This window comes from Acipenser ruthenus, chromosome 6, assembly GCF_902713425.1.
Source record: "Acipenser ruthenus chromosome 6, fAciRut3.2 maternal haplotype, whole genome shotgun sequence".
In the NCBI taxonomy this organism is placed as follows: Eukaryota; Metazoa; Chordata; class Actinopteri; order Acipenseriformes; family Acipenseridae; genus Acipenser; species Acipenser ruthenus.
In genome coordinates, this window is record NC_081194.1 from 54870208 (window position 1) to 54890273 (window position 20066).

Here is a 20066-nt window from a genome sequence, read left to right on the forward strand (position 1 = left end):
CTGGTTTCTTTCTTTTTTTTTTACAATGTAGTTTTAGTTTAAAAAGAACGTACAACGATAAAATAGATTGCACAGTAAAAGAAGGCTGCTAATAAAAAATAAACACAAGTCTAAAGTGTTCTAAGTATCTAATTACCATGATTGATAGAAAAATATTAGGTTAAAACTTTAGCCAGCTCTTATTCATTGTTTTTGTTTATCAATAAATGATACATTATATACATTATTATTTGTTTATTTATTTAGCAGACGCCTTTATCCAAGGCGACTTACAGAGACTAGGGTGTGTGAACTATGCATCAGCTGCAGAGTCACTTACAATTACATCTCACCCGAAAGACGGAGCACAAGGAGGTGAAGTGACTTGCTCAGGGTCACACAATGAGTCAGTGGCTGAGGTGGGATTTGAACCGGGGACCTCCTTGTTACAAGCCCTTTTCTTTAACCACTGGACCACACAGCCTTTACCACACACATTTAGTTTTAGGCAGCATTACAAATAAAATTAATAACATATGCAACGCTTAATACTAACCTCCAGGAGTAATGTATACAGTATACTGTATATGCTTATTTGTTAATATGTGCTAATGTGGGTTACTTGCCTATGCCCCTGTGACAGCTTAGTAAATGAGATGTGTAACAGCTTTGTGGTCTCTTATTCTGATGATCAAAAATATAATTATTTTCAAATCAAATAAAAATTGATCATGGTTTTGTTTCTGTTTTTATTTATTTAGATTTCAATAATAAATGACTAACTTTAAATATATAAAAATATAAATATAACTTTCATCTGTAGTTTGCAACATATTTATTTTACAAGCGCAGATATTCAAATGTATCATTTACAATTCCCCAAATATACCAGTTTAGGAATTTACAGACATTATATTATCATGCATCACATACATACATATTGTTCTAAATACAGACTAGCATTATGTTAAATTAGATTTTAAAAAACGACACTGGTGCAAGTACAGCAAAGTGTAGAAAAGCACAGACACTCACATGGTCAATCAAAGAGAAGTATGGTCGTAGTACCTGATTGTCATTATAAAGCACCGTGAATGCATAACATGAGTATGGGGAAAAGCATCATGCAAATGTACTCTGAACTTATCTAACATGACTGCCTCTTGAAAGATTTAAATACCAAGGCCAATAACTTTAATTTAGGGAAATAAAATACCATTTTAAAGAAGTACACCAGAAAGCAAATTATTACATGCAGTGAAGTCTGTTTATGAAGTTGTCTATAAACCCCATAATTGCTGAAAATGGGTTTTGCTTTTCTTTTTCAGTGTAAGATGTTCATTCAAAAATACAAAACCAGCTCCCATAGAAATGTGTGGTCTTCTGTTTTAAATGTATACATCCCAGCCATTTGAAATACAATTTTCAACTGCAATAGCTTAATAGTATTGTAATAATGGTACTTAGGATAATGAGGGGTAGAAATGTGATTTTTAAAATTCCAGTACAATAAATATACATTTAGGTGGAGGCCATACTTGTTTTCAGACTGGTATTAGTAGGAATGAGCTTGTCTAGCATCTCAGTCACATTTGTAATTGGGTTTAATTATCGTACTTAATATTTCAGTCAATAATTATTTGCAGAATATTTGTGTTTTACATGACATATCATTTTAGTTGAGTAATTCTTCACATAATTGTGTTGGTGTTATATGCAACAACCCTTTCATGTTTGTAAACCTAGGCCAGTATTATTCTGGGTCTGGCAGTACTCTGTCACACAGGGTAGAATACATGGTTGCAGCTAGATAGACTGTTATGTATTTAGTTACTATATAAACATCTCACAGAAAAGAAATCCCTAATCTAAAATGACAGTGAAAATCAGAATACAATAACACAAAGTTAGTATTTACATACCTGGACATGTAAGTATAATTCCAATTGTGACAGTATTGTCACATTGAGACACATTCTGTGGTAAAGTATCCATACAGATTAACAAACCCAAATTAAATAAATATCAAAACACACATTTTAATATGGTAACTGTCTGTGCAGCTCCAGTTTAGGATAATGTTATCTGTAGTTAGAGTTACAATTTAAACTGAGGTCTGTCATATAAAAAAAAAAAAAGTGTTTCATCACCCCATTATTGTTTGCAAGAAAAGATTCCTCTATCTAACTTACAAATACCTAAAAGCGCTTACTGTAAAACTACCGTACATAAGTGTTGCCCTGCTACTTGTATTTTATTAGAAAGCAAAGTCAAAGTTTTAACTCAGTACTATGTTTTGACAATGAAATATATTGTATTACTATACTAAGTTGTTTGACTTTCAAGAAAAGACAGAACCCCCTATAAAACCCTGTAAAAAGCATTTAATTGTGTAAGCAATAGACAGTGCCAATTCACAAAGAACCTAAACAAATTACTCTGGTTTGACATTTACCACCTTCAATGTGCTCTTGGCATTTTTAATTGTAGAGATGATACTAACTCAGACTAAACCCTAATTCTTGAATGATAATATTAAAAATATGTATATTAAAGGGTTTGGGTAGAGCTAGGGTTCAGTCGAACTTCCTTTTTGCTGTATAACCACAGGCAAGAAAACTGGTAATAATAATAATAATAATAATTTCTTTCTTAGCAGACGCCCTTATCCAGGGCGACTTACAAGATATCACATTATTTTTACATACAATTACCCATTTATACAGTTGGATTTTAACTGGAGCAATCTAGCAATCTAGGTAAAGTACCTTGCTCAAGGGTACAGCAGCAGTGTCCCCACCGGGGACTGAACCCATGACCCTCCGGTCAAGAGTCCAGAGCCCTAACCACTACTCCACACACCATGGAAAGATGGTAAAGCATCTTTCCATGGTGTAATCCATTTGTTCCTTTTTTAGCATCAGTAAGTGTGCAGTGTCCACTTATTAATAACGCTTTGCACAGCTGGAATTGTTTTTATATGTTTATAACTACTACATTTCATATAGTATAATGATAATTCGGATAATTAATTAATTGCATCCCTCAATGTTTTTATTTATTTATTTGTAATTCACTGGATATCAATGCTGAGGCTGCAGGTAATCATCTATCACAGGGTGCAAAGTATTATTTCACAAGGAAACTTACAGTGTTAATAATCAGAATAGCATTGCATGTACTTACAAATATTACTCCTAAATTTAGGATCTGTGTACATGTTGAAATATTTTCCAAAGATTTTTTTTAAGGTTTATTTATTTATTTATTTATTTATTTATTTATTTAATAATGTTAATACAATTTGTTTAGGGGGATCTAAAAAAGAAGTGTAATACATGACCCGTTACAAAGTAACAGTTAAGTAACTTATTTTTTCCAACAAACAAACTATTTTTTATTTTTAAATCGCCTTGTATGGACCGTATGTTTCTTGCAACTTATATGGAGGTCTCAAATAAAAACTATACGAAAACATTATGTGCGGCTCAAATTGTAAGTAGATTGTTGCCTCCTTCATAAGATTGACCGTTTTTAACATGTGTTTGTACAGTATATTGATATTCATAAGATGGCGCTATAAACACAGGCAACGCATTTTATATTCAGGTTTGAATGCCACAGCCTTTTAAAGTCTGTATGGCAGTGATTGTATCAAATAAAAATGTTAGTTGAGATAAAGAACAATTCGTTCCATGTTATTAGTCCCAACGCCGATATAGTATTGTATTTATTTTATTTTAGTTTACTCCTCATTAAAGTTTAGGCAGCTATGGCACTCTGGAGCAGTTACCTTGGATAAAGCTTACCCATGCCTCTATGAATTGTCTGTGTTTTACCATGGTTTTAGGTAAAGCTTTACCATCTACATTTGTGATTTACCATGCTCGCCTGTGCTTTATGCATTCACTATGCTTTAACCACGTTTCAACTCGCTTTGCTTGCTTTTAGTTTACCATAGTATTAGCTTAGAGCTTCCCTATAGGATACATGGTTTAAGGTCTTTAGAATTGTTGCGTTTTTAGTATTTTCAGATTGTATAGTAAAAATGGTACTAAATAAAGACAGCAGTAAATATTCATGGACTTAGTGGTTGCAATATTAAACTAAAATAAAATGCATTAAAACAATTATGTTACCGTATATAACGTAGGTTTCTCATTCACTGTCATTTGGGTTCTTTATTGATAAGCTGTATCTGGGCTATTCAATGGATCAATAACATTACAATGTGGACTGCTTTAAAAAAAAAAAATAATTCAACTTAGTGGTTTTAACTCCTACAGTTGTTTCGTGAGAGGTCCAACATATTCTTACGTCAGGAGTCAGGTGACTGCAAACGTTTTTAAAACCCAAAGTACACAGCTATAAGCAGGGAAAGTTTGACAAGCTACGGTTGCCCCCTTGGATCCAACGTGGATTTCAAGAAGATACTGTCAAAACTTTTCAGAACAAATTATCTGCGGTCCTCCGGGGCTTTCGACTGATTTTCCTGAAACTTGTTAGGTAAGTCTACACAGTTTAAAAACGTTTCAGCTATGAATTACGTTATGTCTTCAAAAACTTTTCAGACAGTGACAGTCTGAGTCGGCTCAAAAGTTAATCATACACCACTATGCTATGATATATATATCTACTTCATTTTCTTGTTGAAATCCTTACTGTATACCGTATACTTATTTATATTTAAATTGTTTTATACATGGTTTTGTTGTTATTAAAAAAAATAATAATTATACCCATTTATACCCGTGTGTTAAAACAGCGTATTATTTCATTAAACATAAATTTTGAGTCTTTTTTTATCAGTTTTTTTCTTCTTTTTTTGTCAGTTTTATTTATGGTAAAAGAATGAGAGCGTGCTTGATTCAAATATAAATATGAAGTTAAATACATGTGGTGGCTTTTCACGTGCAGTGAACTTGCAAACTGTAAACTTAAACTTTATCTTGTTTATATTCTTCCACATTGTTTGTATTATAAATGCACCACAATATCCTACACGTGGATGTGAAACAGCACATTTTAAAATAACCGTATTGAAAAGTTCCATTTGCTCCATGAACAAGCTATAAACTAGAAATTAATTAAAATGTAGTGTGCTGTTCACATCTGGAGGACATACTTCTTGTACAACATGATCAACTTTGAAGTTCTCTAACTTTAAAGTGGAAATACATATTGGTTTAAAACAGAGGCAGCTATTATTTTTAATCACATCAGAAAGCTTTGGGTTACAGTAGTTTGCATGGAAGATAGTACATAGGTGTAGACATCCCCTCTAGTAATTGAGAGGAGATTTTCATTGAATGGAATCGTTGAGCAAATAAGTAAATTCAAATCTATTTGTAAATTTAAATAGAAAGGTTTTTATGTCGTAGTGTGGGAGCAGTATACATTCACATTTTCTCACTACAGTATTAAAGACAGTATTAAAACTTAGCTGTGTTCATAAGTTGATAAAATTGAGAAGTGATTATCATCCCTTTTAAAAACGTATTATAAATTATTGCATAAACTTTAGGACGTTTTTAGAGCCCACAGAGAAAAACAAATACAAAATAAATAACAGTTATAATGGCATATTGTTAAAAAATAACCCAAACTGTACATTCTTAACTGTCAGATTTGATCTGCACGCGTTATTATTATTATTATTATTATTATTATTATTATTATTATTATTATTATTATTATTATTATTTTACTACGTACTTTACAAAATCTTAAATTAAAGTTTTTATTAAATATGCTGCATTACTTCATTTATATATATATATATATATATATATATATATATATATATATATATATATATATATATATATTAAAATAGGTTATAGTTACGTTGTCATATTTGCTGCGTTTTATTTGTTATACAATAATACATAAATAAAACAAATAATTATATATATATATATATATATATATATATATATATATATATATATATATATATATAATATGTGTGTGTGTGTATGTTAATAATTACTGTTTTGAAGGCAGATTGTGATATCAGTATCTACATTTAAATCCCATCCATAATTTTTATATAGCAGCTTGATCGCGGTTGTGGGTGTCTCCATCTTTCTGTTGAGCAGCTCACCAGCACTGAGAGTCGTTGAGTTCGTTGAGTCAGAGTTGAGCAAACGCTGCGCGTCACTAACGCTTTAGGAACGATTTTGAGAGTTGTTGCTTCTCAGCATTAGGAACAGGGCTTTCGCTTTTTATATACTGTATGAAATTACTGTTTTCGGTTACTTTCCAAAATTCTTGGGCATTTTTTTCAATCACAATATGTATTATCTCGACAGTACTTGCACACACGTACCTTCTCTTTCCTTTGCTTTCTTCCACAACGAAATCCTTATGGTCACGGCCATATTCTTCTGAGGTTTCTGTGTGTTTAGGCATTACCCTCATTTTTTACATTTTGACACCATTTTTAATTCAGTTTTAAATTCCATGACCGTGTAACTACTCCCTATGATGGAACTGTAATATAGCTTTAAATCTCGAGAGCAAAAACAATCGTCCGCTTCTAGTGATTGTAATCTTGTTTTAAATCTCACACAGGTGTTACAATCCTCCAATAGAAATAAATGTATGAATGTGCTGCTGTCTTGCGGAATTTTGCATTGCTTTGAGATATGCGCATACCTGAGTGTTTCGTTGAAGTTTGTCCTGTGATTACTTAAGCTATTAATTTATTCATCGGTGTGGTTTACCATTAACTTTGGGTATTACAACTTAAATGTAGATTTTAGACAGCAAAACAGTATAAAAACGTCAAAACACAAAATAGCTTGTGAACGGCCATTTCCTCACATCACGTTTCTTTAAAATGGACCAGATGACATTTTTATTTTAATATTTTACACGAAATCGTGTAATACGAATACGTTAGTAATAAGACATAGTTAAGTGGTCATCTGTTTAATCTATATCGTTTATTCATCGCCTGGTTTGCTGTTAACTTTTGGTATTACACATTAAATGTACATTTTAGACATCATATTCTGTATATCTATATACATACATCATTTTCTACACAGCAGGCTTTTGTCCAAAAGTTTTTTTTTCGAGATCTTTCATTTTTGTACACTGCAGTTATACCTCCTGCAAACCTATATATACCTCCTTCAAATATATACCTTGTCCAAATATATGTAGCTTTTTTTTTGCATTATTGGCATTCGTGTACATGTCTGTGTTTGCGTTATCATGTTTCATTACTATATTCATTATGCTAAACCGTGCTTCGTTATATTATATAATTCTTATGTTTTGGTTTACTGAAACTTTCATTAAGCATTTAATACTAGACGGACCGGAGATATACTCATACCTAGAAGCCCCGCAGCAGTCCTTCTGACGGCTGTATTCAAAACACTGTAAATAGTATAACGAAGGGAGAAATAGTCGGATGTAATTTTTTTAAAAAATTTTATTGAGTACGTCACATAAACATCTGAACAACCAAAGCATGCATATATATATATGAACATTTATTTTACAAATCAAAACAAGAAATGTAAATAAATACACATCTGAACAGACATTGGTTTACAACAGACATATTTATAAAACTTAAACGATAGCAATACGTTTTTAACTTGTAAACAGGTTATCAGTTGCGCAAAAGCAACTGAACAACATAGATAAATAAACTTAGAAGAAAACATTTTACAGAAGCACACAGCACAAGAAGTTATAAAAAAAAGTCTTATTTTTAAAAGTTTTATTTTTTATTGCACTTGCCAACCTGGCATTGGCGTCTCTTGCAGCGCTCAGCGGGGTTGCCAGCTTCAGCTGTGGGTACAGGCTTGGCGGTTCTCTCTGTTCCAAATGCTTCTTGCGAAGTTCCTGTGCTAACTGTAAAATGTATTCTGTCCTTGGTAAATTCTTCTCCATGCAGTCTTTGTAAAGCACCCAGGAGTTGATGGCTGCTAGGTCCAATGCATTGTAAAACACCTGAACACCTGAACCTGAAGACCACCGTCGGGAGCCAACTTTCACGGAATACTTCCATGCCATCTGATCCAAAACATCAACTTCATATTTTGTTGCTTTGTACAATCCGCGGTCTCTTGTATTTATTTTCGCTAGTCCCGATGCTAATTGACTGACCAAACCAGTGCAGCTGGCAAGCAGGTGCCAGCCTTCAAAAGGCTGATTGAAAAACAATAGACTGTCAGTCATTCACTCAGGCAGAGAGTAGAGTCTAATCTGATTACAGCTAAACACATTGCGGACTGGTAAATAAAAATAATAAAGTAGAATACCGTTCTGTATAATCAAAATACAGTTGTTTTCTGTGTGGCCGTCAATGTGACTGCGGGGGCTTTTAGGTATAATGTAATATATCTCCTTTATTTCTGCACTCCCGCGTTTCATGCTTTGTGAGAATATTTAATACATACGGACAGAAAGGTACACGAATACACAGCCCCATATGTGTTACACAACTGGAGAAAATTACATTTTAAAACCAAAAACCGCCAAAATGACTGCCACAGGGCTTCTAGTGTTAATAGTATGAAAACTGTTTGGATTTTGCATCAATATTTTCATACTGATATTCACAATTCAGTGGTGCAATATTTCACTGCTAATAAGACTACTTCTTACTACTAGGGGTCTACTTAAATCGCAGTACATTTACGCATTTTTCGTGGGTAGGTTATGGAATAAAATTAGGATTTCGCAGACATTTCGTTGACCTGTTTAAACATCAAATAAACCTAAGTAGACAATATTTCAGAGAACTACAAAAGCCTAAAAATAGTGGTACTTGCCTCCTTACTAAAACAGATTGTTGTCATTTGTTAAAGGCAAGCATGCTACATCTCCCAGCAGTTGCTGCCGACATTCCCTGTGGTGTGGACTTGCCCGTACATGACTGCACATTGTGCATCTACTGAATTGGTTGGAAGCTTAAGGCAAAGCTTTGCCAAGTTATACAGATGTGGAAATCGATTAGAAACAGTCCCAAAACTAAATTACCCAAGGGCATCTGGCATACTTTAATAAAGGCAATATATGGAACACGTTCGTTGTCATGTTGTTTGTCTCATCCAATAAAAAAGTGCTACAATAATTCACACTGTTTAACACATCCAAAAAAAACTGTTCATCTATGACGTAGAGAGCTCGGCAGTGTGAATACCAATGCACTTCGTGAAGAGCCTGAAGACGTCTTTCTCAACCGCTGTATTCACTACCACTCACACTTAAAGTCCCTTCTGCCTGGGCATTGGTGTCCTTTTAAAGCCAGTGCTGCAGTGACTGCTGGCATGGATGAATGTATACAAGTTCTGGACAAGTCTGACACGGTATTTGAGCTCACAGTGTCGACCACAACCAAATTTAGACAATGCGCATAGCAATGTGTGTAAACAGCACTTGGTTGCTTCTTCTGAACAAGAGTCTGTAACCCTGATACATGGCCGCTTACATTTTTTGCACCATCGTAGCACTGTCCTCTTAGCTTGTCAAAAGACAGGTTCATGTTAACCAGCGTATTCTCTAAAATATGAAAAAGTTGTTCAGCTGTTGTACTTGCTGTATCGAAAAGCAACCGCTACTTGTTCCCTACCAGCAACATCAGGAGTTTCATCCAGCATCACACTGAAATATCTGGCAGTGGCTAATTCATTTCTGATCTTATTCTGTATAACAGTAGCGAAGGCAGATATGTCATTTTGAGAACGATTTGATAAGTAGGTGGCATTTTTCTGCACACAATATAATACACTATTCCAGCCAGGAGGCTTCTGGTGTTTTATAGCATGCTGCATTAAACAAGTGTAACTTATTTCCAAACATTTGTTGGGGGTACCTATTTAGCACAGGTTGATGTGGCCCTGAATTTACAATACGCAAAAGTCCTATTTCGTTATCCGAAAAGGGCAGCCTGTGATCAGGATAATTAGCGTACTCACTTTGAGAAAATGAACCCATTTAATAATAGCAATAATACAACACCAGGGTCGGTGTTGTATCATGGGATATCACCATTTCTTGGGTGGTTGAAGGCACTCGACTTTGTCTCGAGCCTCACAAAGCACACACAGCGGGGTGATATCTCATGATAACACGCACCCTGTTGTGTATTATTGCTATTATTAAATGGGTCTATGAGTGTGTTGTTGGTAAATAAAAAATACTTTTTTCATCATTTTTGTTTGTAACCTTCCAAACGTGGCATGCGCAAATTATTTTGTCTCAGAAAACAAGGAAACGACCATCTGAAAAGGGTTCGATGTATTGAGTTTGGCCCTTGAAGTTATTTTTAATATATATTTTTTCACAATTCCGCAAATGTATGTGACTTGTAGTGATTTGTGTAGTAGTCAATCACAGCATTGACAGATAGCGTACCATTTTCTGGCGTTAAACAGGTATGCGTAACACATTCTGACGATGTACCACTTTCTGACCCTACACCACTGTAGTATTTCTTCAGCATGACTTATGCAGTAAATGTGTTTTGTTTTTTAAACTTTATTTTTCAGTTTCTGGAAAGAACCTTATAATACAATAAGGCTGACATTTTCTTTTCAGACGCAGCTGATGAGGTTCACACTGGTCCAACTAGATTGTAACTCATAAAACAGCTGATAAATGTGTCACTATAATAACTTTTTATTTTCATAATAGTACCCATTTTTATTGATTGTACTGGTACATATTAATTTAAAAATTAAAGATACAAACCTATTCTGCATATTTATTCCAGCAGTGTGGAGTAGTGGTTAGGGCTCTGGACTCTTGACCGGAGGGTTGTGGGTTCAATCCCAGGTGGGGGACACTGCTGCTGTACCCTTGAGCAAGGTACTTTACCTAAATTGCTCCAGTAAATTGCTCCAGTAAAAACCCAACTGTATAAATGGGTAATTGTATGTAAAAATAATGTGTAAAAAATAATGTAATTGTATGTAATAATAATGTGATATCTTGTAACAATTGTAAGTCGCCCTGGATAAGGGCGTCTGCTAAGAAATAAATAAATAAATTCCAAAGTACTTATTTTTATTTATTTTTTTCTTCTGGATATTATGTTCCACCAATTTCCACCAAATAAGGAGTGATGTGTAAAAACACTGTTAAAACCACTACCTTTTTAAAGTCCTGTAATAGTCTGATATTGCAATATTTATTTTAAGAATTTCAGCCAGTTTGCTGTAGATAGCCATAGCTCCTATCTAAACATAGCTGTCTGCTTAGCAAATTTTTCTTAATCATGTTTTTTTTTTTGGTTGGAGATTGTAACAGGGTGACGTGTTACATGTGTGGGTAGTCACTGGAAAATACTGACAGACACAGAGCATTGGTGTTGATATGCCACTCAGATTTAATTACACACACACAGAGCTGACACTAGGGTACCAGCAATGGTAGAGCTAGTTTCACCTGTAATAAAGAAATAAAAATAAAAACAAAAGCTAAAAATAGAAGTTTGCCACACAAAATGACGAGCGCTAGTCCCACTAAAAGGAACGTCCCGCTCCAGGAACCTTACTACTCTACGGTAAACCCCAAGCTGTAGCGCAGCCGCTTTTTGAGCTGATTTCTCACAGGCAAACACACTTGCGCAGGAACCAGCGACCTGGCTCCCTGTCACAGAGATCTATCATGAACACCAGTCTAACTTGTTTTACTGCTTGATCTTTTACAGGTAGCATTCAGTCAAAATGGGTGACTGGAATGCTCTAGGAAGACTTCTTGACAAAGTCCAGGCCTACTCAACTGCAGGAGGAAAGGTGTGGCTTTCGGTTCTTTTCATCTTTCGAATCCTGGTCCTGGGGACGGCAGTCGAGTCAGCCTGGGGGGATGAACAGTCTGCTTTCAAGTGCAACACTCAGCAACCAGGTTGTGAGAATGTCTGCTATGACAAATCATTCCCCATTTCCCATGTCCGCTTCTGGGTCTTGCAGATTATATTTGTCTCAACCCCAACACTACTTTACCTTGCTCACATTTTCTACCTTATGCGGAAAGAGGAAAAATTGAATAAGAAAGAGGTGGAACTGAAAGCGGTCCAGAATGATGGTGGCGACGTGGACCTGCCTCTCAAGCAGATTGAAATCAAGAAGTTTAAGTATGGTGTGCAGGAGCATGGGAAGGTAAAGATGAAGGGTGCCCTCTTGCGCACCTACGTCGTGAGCATTATCTTTAAATCATTCTTTGAAGTTGGTTTCCTGTTGATACAGTGGTACATTTATGGGTTTAGTCTGGAGGCTGTATATACCTGCAGGAGGGATCCATGCCCACACCAAGTAGACTGTTTCCTCTCTCGTCCTACTGAGAAGACCATCTTTATTATCTTCATGCTGGTGGTGTCCATAGTGTCATTAGTGTTGAATGTGATTGAGTTAGTCTATGTCTTTTTCAAAAGCATTAAGGATCGTATGAAGGGAAAAGGAGATCCTTTCTCATCTAGTGGTGCAATGAGCCCAACATCTAAGGACTGTGCCTCTTCAAAGTATGCCTTCTACAATGGCTGCACCTCTCCCACAGCCCCCTTGTCTCCCATGTCTCCTCCTGGGTACAAGCTTGCCACTGGGGACAGGACCAACTCATGCCGCAACTACAACAAGCAAGCCACTGAGCAGAATTGGGCCAATTACAGCACCGAACAGAACCGGCTTGGACAAACTGGCAGCACCATCTCCAACTCTCACGCGCAACCGTTTGACTTCCCTGATGATGCCCATGATAATAAGAAACTAGCACCTGGACATGAGCTCCATCCTCTAGCTCTCATGGACCCCAGGCCCTTGAGTAGAGCCAGCAGCCAAGTCAGCAGCAGAGTTCGACCGGACGACCTTGAGGTGTAGCCCCATTTAACACATTAGAGAATACAGGCATTAAGAGATGTGCTAAAGGGGTGGTACTTTAATGTGCTAAAGGGGTGGTACTTTCCATTTCACAGTTTCCACAAGGAAATCTACTAAACTCAGAGACATAATATACTTACATTGTTGGAGGTACTATCTATTAATGATGACATCAAAACTAGGGGTTAGCAAGTTCATACTATACAGAAAACTAGCAGGGGACAGCGAGTACAATACAAACAAACACATTCATGTGTTTTTGATATTTTTTGCCAAATAGTCCCAGTTTTTTTTCTTTAGAAGATGAAGCCTTGGTGATGTGTTTCATTTAAGCTGGTTTTGGGGAGAGAGAGAGAGAGAGAGAGAGAGAGAGAGAGAGAGAGAGAGAGAGAGAGAGAGAGAGAGAGAGATTTTGTTTCTATGCCCACACAAGAACATTCCATTTTGAGATTTTGCACTTTGATGTCACATTGCCCAACGTATCTATTTCTAAGTCTTAAAATGGTGTAAAGCAACACCTACATTTTTTTGACTCCCATAATCTCTTTCTAAAACTCTGCAGAATGACCTTCATTCTTTTTAAGTTTATAACTACATGCTGTAAAAAACAATGGATTTGCATTAAAATATTTATTTATTAGTTTAATAATGCCGGACATCCACCACTAGACAATGAATGACTACTAATTTAGGTCATTACCATATTAATAATATATATGATTTCAATAGACACACTTTCCATATTTATTGCTTAATGTTCCCTGTTTAACCCTTTGCAGTCCATTTATTAATCGCACGTCAGGTCTAATTCATTTTCACACGCGCAGTTAATTTTAGATGCGCTGTTTAAAAGTATTTTTTTCCACAGTCAAACGGGTTTAAATGGCCCTGCATATCAACAAAGCACTCACTAGGCATCTCCAGCCCCGCCCCACCCTTTCGTTTGCTATAGCGTTCACCTATGTAAGAAATAAATAATAATAATAATAATAGTCGTACATACCGATCGATCATCTCCGGATCACTCGTTTTATCACCTAACTCCTCAATAATGCGATCCAAGTCATTATTTTATTACTATAACATCTGAAAAAAGCTCTGCAAATGTCTGTGTTTTCTGTGCGCTGATTCAGTCAGTCAACTTGTTTACTTACGACCCGCCCCGTTATCTGATACCAGATACCATGTATGACTATTCATGAGATACGCCTTTTTTTGTATTTTTTTTTTTTTTCGACTTGTCTCGGCTCCTGTCGCTCCCACTCGGCAATTGAATGGTTTTCCCGGCTTTTTCTGGAGAAAAATGACTAGAAACCCGTTTTTTGCATTGCTATAATGATGTCGGACCCAGTCCGACAAAGGACCTGTGAGGAATAATTGCAATGTCGGACCCAGTCCGACAATGGACCGCAAAGGGTTAAACAATGTTGTTTATTAATTTTTTTTTTTTTTTATAAATTATAGATGTCTGTCATTTCCTGAGAAACTTTGAATTTATGTGGGGTGGTTGTATTATTATTTGTTTGTTGTCTTGGGTTTTGTGGAATAGTGGGCATATGTATGTATATATATATATATATATATATATATATATATATATATATATATATATATATATATATATATATATATACACAGTGTGATAAACTCCTGCTGTGTACTAAGTAGGGCACACCTTTTTTTCCAGATAAAATATTTCCCTTCCCTCAAGCTAACTATGTCACTAATGTGAGATTTTAGAAGAATGCGTTGGACTAATGTTTAGTCGAAAATAAAAGATATACGCCAGTGTAGCCCATCATTTACCAAACACTTTTGTGGAATTTTTGTTTGAGCCTTTTTTTTAAAACAATATAACTTTTCATTATAGTATAAATATGATGGTACTCAAAGTCAGAGGTTCTTGAGCTACAATGGTGTTTGCACTGAGACTTTGGTTAGGATGCATTATGATGCGGAAGAGTTTTTTTTGTTAATAGTATGCATGTTACTAATTTATTTTACAATAAAAGCATCATGCAAGGTATTGTCATTCACAGAACAGGCCTGTCGTTTGTTTGTAAAGTACAGAGTGTCCATTTGATATTCCATGTTAATCCACTGTTGTACAGTGCTTTATTGCATGTTAGCAAAAAAAATGCCATTAATCATGTCTATTTTAACCAATAAAGATTTTTTTTTTTCCTTAAAAAATGTGTTCTGTTTTAAACATTTCTCATTCAGAGATCTGGAGTTTGTAATTGTCAAGCAGATCAAGATTAGAAATAATGTCCTTTATCGAAGCAAAGTTCCATTAGAACTTATCCTGGACTACCTAAGCATTCCGCTGGTTCCACAGACCTTCATTAGAACTTATCCTGAGTTACCTAAGCATTCCGCTGGTTCCACAGACTTTCATTAGAACTTATCCTGGGTTACCTAAGCATTCCGCTGGTTCCACAGACCTTCATTAGAACTTATCCTGGACTACCTAAGCATTCCGCTGGTTCCACAGACTTTCATTAGAACTTATCCTGGGTTACCTAAGCATTCCGCTGGTTCCACAGACCTTCATTAGAACTTATCCTGGGTTACCTAAGAATTCCACTGGTTCCACAGACCTTCATTAGAACTTATCCTGGGTTACCTAAGCATTCCGCTGGTTCCACAGACCTTCATTAGAACTTATCCTGGGTTACCTAAGCATTCTGCTGGTTCCACAGACCTTCATTAGAACTTATCCTGGGTTACCTAAGCATTCCGCTGGTTCCACAAACCTTCATTAGAACTTATCCTGGGTTACCTAAGCATTCCGCTGGTTCCACAGACCTTCATTAGAACTTATCCTGGGTTACCTAAGCATTCTGCTGGTTCCACAGACCTTCATTAGAACTTATCCTGGGTTACCTAAGCATTCCGCTGGTTCCACAAACCTTCATTAGAACTTATCCTGGGTTACCTAAGCATTCCGCTGGTTCCACAGACCTTCATTAGAACGTATCCTGGACTTATCCTGGGCTGGTTTCACAGACTCTGATTTCAGCTATCAGCCATCTCTATTATTACCATGTTAGAATACAGACTGCCCCCCACCAATAGCTTTAAATGCAGAGGCATATAGACTTTCAATAGACTAAATACATTTCCGCATATGACTTTCTGTTCTTATCCAAGTTTCCTGTTTAACCTTTCCAGAAAAATAAATAAAACCACATGTTTGAACAAGGCTGTGCTAGCCACATGCATGTTGATGTAGTGAAATAAAATGTGCTGTCTTTGATCTAGTACTAATTAGTTGGGATTTTTTTAAATACAAGAATAGCTTGTATTTGCATTGTTTTCCAAGAATTATTAAAACATGCTTCAAAAACAATTAAACTTTGAAATTAAGAAACATACTAATTGATCAAATTACCGTAATATATAACATCATTTAATCACATAAAATGGAAGGAATCATAAAAGGCACCCTGTTTTCCAAAAAAGCTTTTAAAGTGTCATAATTAAAAGAACAGTGGACTGCAAAATGTAATAAATCCAACCTTAATCAAGTGTGTTTGTCAAGCTAGGGTTCAACCCAGCTAAATAAAACGTTTTTAATGAAAATGCACTTTAAGCTACAGTATGATCTGATATATTAGTACCATATGGAGAAGTAGTATTAAGCAAGCAATATGGTATATATGCTGTTCACATTTTATTGTAGATTTTGGATAAAACATACACAGATTATATAATACAAACATAACAACTTCATGCATAGGAAAATAAAATGTAATGAAGCAAACCCGTCACCATATTGAGCTTTGGTATTATGTATTGACAGTAAATGAGCAGAGTTTAATTAGTTCAGTGATTCAACAGTAACTCTACTATGCCTGCAGTTACAATGTTATGACATCAACAACTATGCTGCTTTATATAGAAAACAATATTGAACTTCAACTGCTGAACAGCCTTTTTATATGGGTACCTACACGCTCCTTTATGCCTCAAGTGGCTTTTCCGTGTAGCAGGCAGTGGTGGCAAATTCTGATGTGTGACACGTATGTCTTGGATTATATGCAGCTGCACAAAACAGTATAACAGGAAGGGATTCAAGAGATTGACATAAAAATCTCTGTGGTATGCATCTCCAAAATATTTCCATGCTGTTCTCTTAAAGACAAGCTGATTTCAGACAAGCTATGGAAAAACACACGCACGCACGCAGGCATGCACACAGCACCTGATTAGAACCTATAATACTGACACTATTGCTATTCTTCCTGCATTCTATAGAAATACTTCAAATATCTGTGTATACAGTTTTGTAGTGTGCCACTTTTTATTAAGATTTGTAATTCATTCATAACTGTGAACAATAATAAACCTTGCGGTATAAACCATAAGAGGCATACATCATTTTTCACATTCTAGTATACATAAACCTGGTTTCATGACCCTGATTAGCATTAATCTTAGACTACGAGTTAGGTCAGGCCCACAATTAATGCTAATCAGTCTGTAAAACCAGCCTATATAGTTTTTATGTAGGAAACATGACATGCACAGTGAATCATACTGTAAATTCTGTATTGAAAGTGATAATGTTAGACTTTAGTCTTTTATTTTATTTTTTTAATGCTAAAACAATACTACAAGTTGTAAAAACAATAAAACACCAACAAAAGAAGGACTTAACTCATCTCAACAGATGTTGCAGTTTCAAAAACAGCTTACAGATTAGTCTGAATAACCAGCACTTAGAAGACAGAGATTTGTCCCCATTTCTAGGAGCTCTTTTAAAATGTTACTATGAAGTATTTCCCTATTTTTGATATTTGACTTTGCACCACTGACATTAAGTTTGATCGTCAAAACTACGGTACATGGAGATTCAAGTTCAAATGAAATGTGCATTTAGTCAGTGACAGAGAGGCTACCACAAAGACAACTGCATGCCCAAGTTTACAGGATGAGTTGTATTTCCTCTCCATGACCCACCACTAGAACCACAGCTTTAGGGTGGTGCTACCAATACACAGTTTAGCTGCTAACTTAAACTAAATATGCCAAACGAGTGACTGCCTTGAGAAACCATACACTTTCTAGTCTTTTTTAATTTTGATTAACAGTGTATACATAAGAGGGGTAAACCTGGTACATTACAAGGTGATAGTAAATACCTTATACATTGTGCATCAGTAAAGTTCTCTTCTGTGTGTGATGTGGCAAAAAGATTATGTCATTGGGTGGCATGACATGGCACTCAGAAATTACTGTATTACATCTCTATTTATTTCAAAGCACAATTAAAGGGACCGATAGGGAAAATAGTTTTATTCGGATTTGTGATTCTACAATTTATCAAATAATATTTAAATTGATCTAACCATTTCCTGTTGCAACATGTTGCTGTAAAATGCATTTTTTTCTGTATCTGTCTTTATCTGGCTTTGAGCTTGCTTTGAAAACATGCTGGCCAATACAATTCCAATGAGATTGAGCTCAACAAGAGAAAAACTTGATTTAATCAACTTAAAGTTGAAGCTCTGTTACTAAGCCTCGTCGATTTGTATGGCTATAGAATGACCTTTGCTAGTTTGATGTCATGTTTGGTTTCCACTGTCATGTTCACAGAAATATAATCCATTTGTGTTAGTTTACCACATTCTTCCAAAGTTTTTGTGTTTACATTCTCCAAATGAAGTTTACTCATCCCTTGAAACTTGCTTGCCACATCTCCCTGTTAACCAAAAATGTAAGCTTCTGCTTCTAACTGAGGTGGTATTAGGATATACATGCATGACATAGTCAAATCTGAAATTGCATGTTTTTTCCCACTACTGTTTTCTTGATATACTGATGGCATTTTACAGCAACTCATTTACAACATAGGCTTACAAGATGCTAGCTTTCAGAAAAATGTAGCATTAGCAGCAACAGTGAAGCTAACTTCTGATGTCTGACTCCTATGTTGGGCATTTAAATTAGAAGTTAAACTTTATACACATGTTTATTTTCTCCCTTGACTATTCCTGATAATGAAAATTGCACATGTGCACAGAGTTGTACATTCACGATAAAATGCTGGTTACAATTGGTTTGTATTTGCATATTTAAAATGTTATAAAGCCCACAAGGAATTTGCAAATTAAATATGAAAGCATATCGTGTGAGTAAAAAGCTAATAAATCAATCTAGCCAAACAGTACATTCCGGAATACAATCCTGGAGTAAGCAATCGTGACTTCTGACTGGCAGTGGCCTGTGTTAGAAGGTATCTAAAATTACACCACCAGTATTCACAAACCATACTCTTTGTCTTTTTGGAAGCAGGATAAAAACTGGATAATAAAATACATTTTAAAAAATGAACGACAGTCACTTTTTTTTTTGTTAACGGTGTTTATGTGTCTGAATATATTTTTTGAATGAATACGAATGCACGTTTTGACTTCTGTCTTCTTATTTTTAAAACAGGTCCAGCTGCTCATGGAAAAACTGCTTTAATTTAATTTAACGTTCATTTCCTGTCAAGACGATAATGGCAGCTAATACCCTGAAAGAATAAAATATAAACTGTAACTGGCTAGACTTAACTTTCCTCAGCACTTCTTGTGCACTAGCCCCTTAAGAACCGACCTGGGCTGTGCACCAATGTTTTTTTTGGAAAACAGGACACATTCTCCATCAAAAAGGGCTTTCTGTTATTTGTAATTGTAATCGCTTTGTTTAACCCCAGAATGTTTAGGCCTTTCTGGACTATAATGAAATGTGACAAAGCAGGTTGTGGTTTTCCACCAAGGAATGCCAAAAAGCATAAATTAAGTTTAACCAAAAAACAGAGATATGTCCAAGCAATAGCTTTAGAACTCTTAGCTCTGAAATGAATTATATCATTGAATTGATTGAAGGATGGGAAATATGTTCTCATTGTCTACTATTCAATTTCTTTTGAGTCACATTAACATCTGAGGAAATTATTCTACCCCAGGTTTAGAAATATTTGTGTGAAGAAATACCTGAACCCTCTTGTTCAATTGGTTTCTTTCCCTTTTAATGAAGACATTGATGTTCTCCTAAAGATTACCTTCCTCATTAAAAAAAAAATAAGAAAATAGAAAGAAATGTGCATGGCAAGCACCATCTTTTCACAGTCTTGTGTCTCAGCTCAGAATGCATTTGCAGACTGCTGTAGAAACATTTAAAGTACACACAAAGTCATGCTATCATCCACATACTGTACATTTGCTTAAAACTGTAACTAATCCATCATACCAG

General features: G+C 35.4%; 1 protein-coding gene across 1 annotated transcript; it reads left to right on the forward strand.

Annotated features, from left to right (window-relative positions):
• Positions 1–4339: 4339 nt before the first annotated feature.
• gja1b (gap junction protein alpha 1b) lies at positions 4340–15014 on the forward strand. Its single transcript, XM_034017373.3, has 2 exons — positions 4340–4485; positions 11660–15014. The coding sequence occupies exon 2, from the start codon at positions 11676–11678 to the stop codon at positions 12819–12821; it is 1146 nt and encodes a 381-aa protein (XP_033873264.1). The 5' UTR covers positions 4340–4485; positions 11660–11675; the 3' UTR covers positions 12822–15014.
• Positions 15015–20066: the final 5052 nt, after the last annotated feature.

Excerpts from the sequence above, each read along its gene's own strand:
- gja1b (XM_034017373.3), top strand. The coding sequence starts at position 11,676 with ATGGGTGACTGGAATGCTCTAGGAAGACTTCTTGACAAAGTCCAGGCC.